Here is an 11,033-nt window from a genome sequence, read left to right as displayed (position 1 = left end):
TGAGATCCTTAGCTCTGCACACAGAACTCTTCAAGGGGCTCTTTCTTTCCCTTTCCCCACACTGGGGAAGACACCAACAGGCTGAAGGAAAGAATGTAGTTACAGAACATGGGAGAATGGCTTCCATCTCAAAGAGTAGGTTTAGATTAGATACTAGGAAGAAATTCTTTACTGTGAGGGTGGTGAAGCACTGGCACAGGTTGCCCAGAGAAGCTGGGTGCCCCAATTCCCAGAAGTGTCCAAGGCCAGGCTGGATGGGGCTCTGAGCAACCTGGTCGAGTGGAAGGTGTCCCTGCCCATGGCAGGGGAGTTAGAACCAGATAATTTTTAAGGTTCCTTCCAACCCAAACCATTCTGTGATTGTATGAAATTCTCTATCAGATCCAATTGACTCCCAAGGGATGCACACAGCTCTGCTGTTAGCACAGCACCATGGCAAAAGAAGCAAATCAGCCCACAGTGTCCACTGCATAAACAGCCTTAACCAAATCTTCAGCCCAGCTTAGACCTTTAAAAATATTTGGGGGGGTGATGTCAGCACCTGGGTTGCCAACACACTTGTTGGTCTCCACCCTCAGCCTACTTTAGTTCCCACAGAGGGACAGAGCATCCAGACCAAGTGGGAGATAGGCAGAAGCTTGGAGGGAAATAAAATCTGCACTGACCCAAAGTCCAGAGGCAGAACCACTGGGCTCCATTTACCTCCTCAAGGTAAAAGAACTGGCTTACTTATTAGGTCAGATTTTCTCATGTGCAAGGACATAGGAGGCTGGCAAAACAACTTGAAAATGTAGGAATTTGTTAACTGCATGCACTAGTCTTTTAATATTTAATCTGCAAACTAAAGCAGTTTCAATTGAAACTCTCTGTCTTCATACTGGTATGGTCCTGAGGCTTCTCATTTGCACCAGAGACGTTACAGCCTAATCTGGTTGCGTAGCTGAAATTCTTTGTCTAGAGTTTATGCTTAAATTGTTTAAAGGTTCTTATTTACCTGGTATGCAGATTGGATTAGTTCATGACATTCATGATAAAGTATTCTCTTTTCTCTGCATGAACTCCAAAAGCATGTAAAATTCAAAAATTGCTGTCATAAACTAAATAAAAAACAATAACCAACAGAAAAGTTTTTGAGTACAACTTGAATGGGATTTTTGAAATATGAGATTTTTAGCATTTTTCAATTCATTTTTTCCTTGAAATTTTAGGAAAAGAAGGAGTTTCTTGAGAAAATACTATTTCATCTGTAGGAATGACTCACAAAATATGTGAAGTTCTTCAGAAATGAAAATGTCTAACCTTAGGTTCTCCTTGTACTTTTAGTGGTAACAAATAATTCAGATTTATTAGTCTTTCTCTATAAAATAGTAGTTTACACTTAGTTTCTTAAAAAAAAATACACAGATAAATACAGGAATTTAAAAACTCTTACCAGTAGTATATTTACAATGTATTCTTGTTGAAAATGTTAACTGGGGCTTGGGCATTATTTATTTGAAAATGCTTGCTCTAAGCTGGATTGATGTCCATGGACTGCTCACACCTGTGCACTGTATTTTGGGGTGACACTGGGAACGTCCTTGTCAAATGCTGGAAATCAAAGAAGGTGATAAGCTGCCAAAGATGGCTTTTACTTCTTAGTACCCCAGTGCTTTCTGACTCCTGGCCACTGAAACAACATTTCTTTAGACCAACGTAAAAAGTTCTACTGACTCTGCCACCTTCATGCATCTGTCCTTTACATATTTTTCTTTTATTTTTTTAAGAGACCCTGAGACTTGAAGGTTGAGCTCAAGGACACATCCAAGCAAGTCACCGAAGTTTTCCCTTTGCTCTGCCTGCTGACCTCTGCTCTCTCCTCATTATTCCCAAAAAATGGAACATTCCACACGAGAAATTTGCCTCAACTTCATGATTGTCCTGATTACTGTAATCCTCATGTGGCTCCTCGTGAAGTCTTACCAGGATTGAAACTCTCAGGAACTCTGGAGGTGATTTCAGTGTGTGCCTCCACAGACATCAGTAACACCCACAGCATGCCACAGCAATTAGCTTTCAGTCAATTGAGGATGTCATGAACCCCTTTTTTTACTCTGTCCTATCTTGTGCCTGTGCTGATGTTTGTTATGGGTCTGTGATGGTGGAATTATTTTAGTCTGCAGTGATCCAGCTGTAAAATGTAAGATGCTTAGGAATGGTTTGATGTGGCTCTCTCCTCTGGTAGTTTCTGTGAGTGCTGTATCCCCAGCCCACCATGCTGGCTCATTTGGCAGCAGTGTGGGGTACTTGAGGGTATAAAACTGCAGTGTGTAATGCAAGAGCCTGTATTTTCCAATGTAAGAGGAATAAACTTGCTTAGAGAAAGGAATACGAAACCTCTGCTTTCACTTGCACATTTTGTTTAAATAAAGACCATGTAAAACCATTTTTTTTGAGCGTTCCTTATCCCTCTCCTGACCTGAGCTGATAACAGCTGTGGTACAGTGTGATATGCAAGTGGGGTGGTTTGCTTGTTCCTCCTACTTACATTTTAATTTGTATTTAAAAAAAAAATGCCGTAGAATGGAAACCCTGCAGCATAACAGACATGTAACCACATACACGACCTGTTGGGGTCACTTTTCTGTCCAGAGAGACTTACACACTTGGTGCCTGTGGATACGGACTTCAAAGAGAGCCTTTGTCCCACTGAGGCATTGTCAATAATTGCGTTCTCTGAGGCTTGATTTTGGGCAGGGATTCCCACAGTCCTATTTTTGGCCAAGCTATTTTTGGAGCAGTGCCTGGAGGGATGAGCCTGGCCAGTTGCAGGCATAGGTTCCCGCTGGCACCCCAGCCCTGCTGTGAGCCTTGGCCAGAGCAGAAGTCCCTCTGGGTCCAGTGTGGCACACCAGGTGCCACGGCACAGCCATGCCCAGCCTCAGGAGGCTGAGGTGTGACTGTGTCTGGGTTGCTGTGATGTTGTCGTCACCTGCTAAAAAATCTTGAGCCAGCTTGAAGAGCCCACAGTTCCTGGGCTTGTGAAATCAGTGATCAAGCTCCTCCTCATCATTCCCCATCTGTCATTTTAATGGCTTCAGAGAATCAACGTCTTCTACAAAGTACTGCTTCCTGTAGGAAGGCAGTTAAGTATGTGCCATGCTGCTGATTGCACATCTCTTTTCTTTCCAGGAGCCTGGAAAGAGCAGGCAACATTGCAGGGCTGTGCTGGGCTACCCAGGTCTTTGATGGTGAGGCAGAGCTGGCCCTCACAGGTGGCATTTGGGCCCACGCTTCAAGGAAATAGCAAATATTCTTTGTCGCTGTTGTACCGGGGATGGTGAAAAAGCAACATGGAGTTCAGTCCAGGAAGGGAATGGAATTATTTATTAATTTCCAAACTCGTTTATATAACCTGGTTCGCCTGAATGGCATAAGGTTATTGGTCCTTTGACCATCCACCTCTTAGAATGATTGGTTAAACCTACAACATCCGTTTCAAAATATTTCTCCAGTCAGTATCATAACAATACTGCACAACAGTCTTGCACCTGCAAGATAAAGGATTGATTTACAAAAACCTCTCACTGTTTTCAGCAAGCATGCTTGTGAAAGCAAACTTTCACATGGATGCTGGCAGAAAGCTGGAAAATTTCTCAGCATCAAACTTTCCGCATCCACAATTCTTGTAGCACCACTTATTGCGGGGTTTTGCTGCTTAAAGTTTGCTAACAAATGAGCCCTTGCCCTGTGTCGTTTGTACTGTCTGGGTTTGCAGTCTTGCAGTATGTGCCTTTCATTCTCCCAGTCAAGGAATCCCCACTGCAGTGCAATGATAAAAAGTCACCTCTTGTTTATTCTTGGCTACAAATGAGCAAACTTGCCTCCAGCACTTCTAGGGATGGCAAATTTTCTGAAAAAAAAGTGCTGCGACATTGAAATGAACTTCTGTCAGCAGTGGATGCAGCCTTTCTCTGCAGCCCACCTTGTACCAGATGCTGCTTTATTATCAGTATTGCATCTGGTCTGTTTGTGTTCATAAGCTTGGCTGAGATATGCAAGCAATGGCTGGAGAAGGACATGGAAAATCTGTTTTTAAATACTGTGAATACTTTATAATTCAGTATGAAAGATGAGAATCTTTCACTGGCTGTAACTCCCAGAAGAGAGCAATACCATGAGTAAATTGACATTTTTGGGCTCATCTCAGTCTAGCAATGGAAAAACCAGAGGTGTGGGCTTCACTATCTGAACTAGCAGTGGTTCAGAAACAGTTCAAAGTGATCCTAGCAGTTTTCAGATAGGAAGAATCACAGAATGGTTTGGTTTGGAAGGCACCTTAAAGATCACCTACTTTCAACCCCCCTGCCAAGGGCATGGACACCTTCCCCTAGACCACTCTTTCACTCTAGATCTATCCCCTCTTGTCCTATCACTATATGCCCTTGTAAGAAGTTCCTCTCCACCTCTCCTGCAGACCACTTTAGGTATTGGAAGGCTGCTAGAAGGTGTGCCCAGAGCCTTCTCTTGCCCAGGTTAAACAGCTCTCTCAGCCTGTCTTCAGAGGAGAGGTGCTCCAGGCCCCTGATCATCTTTGTGGCCCTCCTCTGGACTCACTCCAACAGCTCCATGTCCTCCCTGTGCTGGGACCCCAGAGCTGGATGCAGCACTGCAGGTGGGGTCTCACCAGAGCAGAGCAGAGGGGCAGAATCCCCTCCCTGGCCCTGCTGCCCACGCTGCTTTGGATGCAGCCCAGGACACCTCTGGCTCTCTGGGCTGTGAGTGCACATGGCTGGGTCATGCTGAGTTCTCATTATCTCATTATCCAATGCCCCCAAGTCCTTCTCCTCAGGGATGCTGTCAATCCATTCTCTACCCAGCCTGTATTTGTGCTGAAAGATGCTGAGAAAATGTTCTAGAGAGTATGGATCATCCACAACTTTTAGTTGCCAACCTTTTTCAGAGTCGACATGCATCTGACTTTGACAATACAATTAAGGTAAATCACCTGGAACAAGTTCCTAAAAGTGAAAACACCAGCCTAAGTGGTTCTCTTTTCAGGCATTTCTAGTTTTCAGGCAGACTTTGAATGAGATAAGTTACTTGCCTAGGTCATTTGCCTGAAACTGAGGAAAAAGGCAATTCAGTATTTAGTGCCAAATGCTGTGAAGAGTCAGCACTTTGTAGGTGTACAGGCACATTAATGTCAAAGAACTTCAATCAAATACAGATCTATAAATACAAAATTTCCTAGTTTGAGGGGCCTTAATGTAGGTGTTTGGTGTGACCCTTAAGGCTGAAACTCTCTCCATTACCTTCCTGCTCACCAAAGAACCCCTGGATGAGAGATGGTTCTGTGGAGATATATGCTATCATGATTTTCCAACCCTTTCCAGTATAAAGGAGATGGAGAACATCAAAGGACTTCTGGGCTAATAGTGATTTGTCTTTAGTCTATCAGCCAAATTATTTTAGGCAAAATTTTAATTAAAACAATACTTTAGTGTAAGTAGCTGCTCTAGCCCCTTCAGCCTCCCTGGGTAAAGTGTTGGAGTGCTTGACAGTCCTCACAGTAAAAAAGGGTTTTCTTATGTTTCCTGAATTTGGGTTTGTTCTCATTTCCTCTTGTCTTGCTGTTGGGCACCACTGAGAAGGGTCTGGCCCTGTCTTGTTCATTCCCTCCCAGCAGGTGTTTACATACACTGAGATGATCCCTCTAAGCCTTGTCCAGGCTGAACAGCCCAGCTCCTTCAGCCTTTTTTCGTATGTCAGATGCCTCCTCATCTTCATGGCCCTTTGCTAGAGTCTCTCTCTGGAAAGTTCAGCTCTGGGCACAGCATTCCAGATGTGTCTCCAGCTCTGAGCAGAAAAGAAGGATCACCTCCCTCAATCTACTGGCAATATTCTGCCTGATGTAGCCCAGGAGGCTGTTAGGCTTCTGCTACAAGGGCCATGGTTGGTTCATGGTCAGCCTGGTGTCCACAGTGAGCCTCAGGTCCTCTGCAGAGCTGCTTTCCAGCTGCTTGGCCCCATGTATGCATTTGTATGTCAACATTCGACCCGCAAGAAGTTTCATACAGTGTGCCCAACACATCAGTGCAGCACAGTTCCTGCTCGTGAGGAGGATTGCCCAGGTGACACTTTACTACCCTCATTCCCTCTGCAATCCCACCTCCTCTGTTAAAGGCACTGTGTGCAGCAGCAACTGCCCACAATGAACAAAACAGTGGTTGCTCATGACTGACCTGGCCCAAACGGGGTAATTTTCCCTCTGACATCTAAGCATAGAGGAATTAGCCACACACAGATCCAGAAGTCCAGCAGCAGTCTCTCTGGTCACTTTACTGGGCTTTGGATCAGGCCATAGCTACCTAATTCCAGATGTTCAGATTTCAGAAGCTTGACTCTAGACCTGGTAATTTGCAATTGCTAAGCCCTTAGCACCTCACTCCACAGAAACTCAAGACACAGGGTGTTCAGCATGCTTTTGGGAAAAATCAGACCACTAGTTTATGTGCCTGGATACTAACCTAGAAAAAATTTAGGCACTGAGATTCAAAACTTTGGCTAAATTGTTCAGTGGGGTTTACCAGAATGCTTTTATCAATTCAGTGTGTTTTCAGCTGAAACCAGTTTCTGTATTTTTTTTCAAGAAAACCACTTTTATCAAGGAAAAATAAAATTTGTCAAAGGCAAACGTCATGATTGAAAGCCAACTGTGTCCACTTTGCTTTTGAATGATGAGTCACTGCTGCTGTAGGCTATGTGACCTGTGCCCCCTTCTCCTTTATTGCCCAGGCTCCAGGCCAGGCAGGTTCTCTATCCCATGTGACATAACCAACCACTCTCATGACATGCTACCTCCAAGTCACAAGGTAGGAAACTGTGATGCAATGAGAGAGAGGTGAGTATGGAAAAAAAAGTGATTGACATCAAGGAACTGCACATGCTGCATTCCTAAGTGAATTGATTACAAACATTTTCTTAGTGACATTTTTTTAGTTTGCAAAGATTCACTCAAAATTCAGTTTTCTGCAGAAAAAAATGGCACACTGTGTAATGTCTGTGTTCAGCAGATGGAAATATATAATGTGAAATGTGTAAGTTCTGTGTATGTATTCAGCAGATGACATGAAAAAGAAGAAGGAAATGCAAAACCTGGGATTCTCAACCTTATCAAGGCAGCATTCCTCTGTATGCACAGAATCTTTGTCTGGGTCATGCCAAAAAAACGTGAAGCATAAATAACTTCCTTGCTATGTAGCAAGCCCAGCACAGTTCTATTTCTACAACTGCATTTGGAAGTGTGCCAGAGGCAATAGATGCCCTTGCAATTCAAGAAGAACTTGGCACAATCATAATCTATATTTTGCTGGTGCAGTGAGCTAGAAGGGATCAAGAAGACTGACAGGTGCTGACACCTGGGTTGCCATTGCAGGGGCTCCTAAATCACTCCTCACCTACACAGCTGAGCCGGTTTGCCCCCTGCGCGCAGGGTTTACCCATGGATTAGCGTCTCGTGGGCCTGAGTTGGAAAAGCCTTTGGCACATTTCTCAGGGCCACATACAGCTTCTGCTCAAGCCAATCAACTCTGACCTCGCAGCTTAACAGTTCAGCTGTCAGCTTCTGCAGAGAGATGACAGCATTTTCAGGCAGGCTCTGCTATGCTTATCAGCTAATGCCAATCTCTACTCACACTGATCTGTGAGGGAGTGCAAAGAAGCCTAAATTCATACATGGAATGAACAGAGATGGTCATCTTGTCCCACTCTGTGTGCTGTATTCCACTTGTACTTTCCAGCTCTTGGCTGTAGTGGCTGGATGAGGGAGATGAGTAATAATTTGGTTTTGGCAGCAGTGGTTAGATAAATGCAGACCCATTCTACTACAGCTTGTATGGCAGGCTGAGAAAGTTCTTATATGTGCCTGGATGTGCCTTAATCTTTTGGCTTTGCATTTATTCCTCTTGTTGTACCCAGAAGAGCAGCCACAGCTGTTTCTCTCTCCCAAATGACTGTTTTCCTGTTGAATTTCCTGCATGTTCACTCGTCAGAGGAAATCACTTCCAGGGATGGGACTAGGCAATTATACAAATTTATTGTTTAAAATAACAAACACATCAGTCGAGGCATGAGCTTTTACAGCACCTCCCAATAATGGTGACTAGTCACAAGATTTAGAGTTACATTGTAATTTATAACTTTCTAATCCAATAGGCACTTAAAATGACACTTTGTTTTGGATTTATGACCGATCACCTGTGGCACTTCTCACTGCAATGCAGCTGTGTCTTGACCAATAACTTCTCATGTCACGTACACACAGATGTCTCTCTTATACCATCTACATTCTTAACTTAAACTATATAAAATCACACTATTATATTTAAAAGTCCTCCACTAGAACACCCAGTGTACAATTTTACTTATAATCATAGGAACACAAGCTTGTAATCCTTTTGCTTAAGATCTGTACATCTCTGTCAATTAAGCCAGACCTAGTCTCTTCCAGGGCTGTAAATAAAAGCCTCCTTTAATTGCAGGAGTTTCTACTCCTCTGTCTCCCACATTTTCCTTGTGTTTCAACTCTTCCCTCTTGGGAAGCAGGCAGTGGGTTTTGTCTCAGCCTCTTGGCCAGAGATGTACACAGTCTACCAGAAAAATGTCATGCCCTGTTCATGTCTGCCCCTCCCTGCCGTCCCTGTTGTGTGTATGAAGGCCCAGAACAAGTGTGGCTCAGGTGACTTGAAGATCAAATTGATAGGGCCAGGATATTCATGATGATCCAGGTATCTAGGTTGCTCATGGAGATGTGCCTCGGGAGAAGGGCTCCTGGAGAAGATCCTACCTTGTGCTCATAGAAATCTGCATATTTCTACATGCACATGCTGTGTATGTGGGCTTGCACATCACTGTGACAGCCTGGCCCAGATGCATAAACCAAAATATCTAGTGGGAGTGACCCAATTCCTTAATCAAAACTATGGGACACACTGAGCAATAAATAATCTAGAATGGATTTTGCATGTACCTCTTTTCCCTGCTGTATTCAACCCTTTTGCTGTTTAGCTTCTTGTCCACAGACATCTCTTGGCATAGCTGAAAGCAGGCACATAATTTTTTAATACCTGCAGCACAGTTTCACTGGTGACTGCCAGTTCCAGTAGGATTGAGCCAAACCTTGTTACCATGACAGACAGGATCTGTTTCTGCTTGCTGCAAACCTTTTCCCCAAAGTGCTCCAGTGGAGCTGGGCCTGGTTATATCAGACAAGGATCTGCCCCTCTGTGTCTCTCTGGTTCTGATCTGCCCTCCACAAAGTTCTGTTTTAGCATCATCAGGAAGAGATATGCCAGAAGTAGCTTTAGATCTTTCACATCAACACAATTTTCAATAAAAGAATTTCACTACAAGCAATATTAATTAATACTTTAAGGAAGCTATGATTTGGAAACAGTAAGCCTCACACTTTGAATCTATAGCTGTGTTTCAAACTATGCTTTCGAATTGCTAGGTTCTAAAACCTATTTGGCTTGGAACAAAATAAGTAATAACAATTAACTGAGTTTAATAGACTTCTTTTGCAACAAATTTATTTTTACAACCCCAGTAGAACTTTAAATCTAGTCTATTTCTTTTTTTAATGGTTTAAATCTAAGTAAAGTCAGAAGATAAGCATTTAAAACACTAAGCCTTGGTCGTTTTCTTCTTTCTTCAGTATAGGATATTTCCCTACTTAATGATACCTCTGGATACTTCAGCTGCATTTTCACTTGTGTTGCGTATCAAGAAAACTGTTAAGCTGAAACTATCTCATCAGATACAATAAATTCCATGTCATAATGAGGCTAAATAAATAAGTGGGAACTTACACCTGTTGACCCAGAGTTGCACTCCCTTTGCAGCCTTGGTTGTGAGTTTTGACTCTTTTCTCTGCTGAGGCTGCACTCACTTGAGCACTGAAATTACTGGAAACTCCCTTTCAGGCTTGGGGAAAGCTTGTCTGCATAAACAGCCAGCTCCAAATGTGTAGTGCTCAGCTTCTAGATTTAAAATCATACCATACTGCATCCCCTGATATGGATCAGGGTGAAATTCATATGGGAAACAAAACAATCAGCAATTTCAACAAATAAAGGCCCATTTAGCCAGAAACAGAAAAAGATCACTGTTAGGCATATTGGTTTTTTGGAGTTTTTGTTTGTTTGTTTGTTTTTCTGGGAATATTACTAACCACAAAATGAAGCTGTGTGATTTGGAACATCTGTTTGTTAACCAGGACTGGCCTCTGAGAGAGGTGGGAACTGGGAGACAACCATAGGACGTGGTGTTAATGAAAATACCAGAAAGACAAAGACGACAGTATCAGTAAGGAAGGTGCAGCATACATTAAAGAAATCTTTATCAAAATAAACTAGCTGTTAAGAAATATAATAAGCTTCTAGCCTGACATTTAAAAAATAAGAAAAGTGCAATGAGGACTAAAGTGTGAACCAGAATAAGACACCATAGAGGCTGTAAGGCAGAAAGCACATAGGAAACATCAGCTTCACACTGCCTCCACAAAGTGGAAAAATGTCAAACTGGACTCTAATTCTGGCTACATTTTTTAGCAACATAAATTATTTCTCCTTGGGCAGTCAGACATCACAGAGGGAGAAGCCATGCAGCCATTAACAGAGCACAGGATCAGCATCAAATGTTACCTTTGTAAAATGATGGTGTGACCATCACCACAACGTGCATGAGTGAAACTTCCTTATGGGACTAGGAAGGGTAAAAGAAGAATTAGCAAAGCACAGGGAGGAGTTATCAATAAAATACTACTACTCAAAACACAGGAAATGTGTCTACATTGGCAAAACTTAAAAGAACTCAGAAAAGTTAAATAAATGGTTGTAAGGAGGGCAAGAAAAATGTTGATTAACACCAGGGCAGATGCATTAAAAGCTAAAAATAAAATACATCAGAAGCAGGCAACCTTCCAGGAGACTGCAGGGTTTGCAGATGATAGATACAGAGCAGGAGTGCTCAGAAAATATGTTTGGTATAGG

The 11,033-nt window shown here is 42.9% G+C and overlaps 1 protein-coding gene across 1 annotated transcript; it reads left to right on the top strand.

The window, feature by feature from the left end:
* The first annotated feature begins 604 nt into the window (after positions 1-604).
* On the top strand, positions 605-2,425 carry SLN (sarcolipin). Its single transcript, XM_042023679.1, has 2 exons — positions 605-711; positions 1,767-2,425. The coding sequence occupies exon 2, from the start codon at positions 1,876-1,878 to the stop codon at positions 1,969-1,971; it is 96 nt and encodes a 31-aa protein (XP_041879613.1). The 5' UTR covers positions 605-711; positions 1,767-1,875; the 3' UTR covers positions 1,972-2,425.
* The last annotated feature ends 8,608 nt before the right edge of the window (positions 2,426-11,033 follow it).

The sequence above is a fragment of the Corvus kubaryi genome, unplaced genomic scaffold, assembly GCF_017639235.1.
Source record: "Corvus kubaryi isolate FWS band 111438036 unplaced genomic scaffold, C.kubaryi_AGA036_p1.0 37256, whole genome shotgun sequence".
Taxonomy (NCBI): Eukaryota; Metazoa; Chordata; class Aves; order Passeriformes; family Corvidae; genus Corvus; species Corvus kubaryi.
The sequence above is the reverse complement of the archived record's forward strand: the minus strand, read 5'-3'. Positions and strand labels throughout refer to the sequence as shown.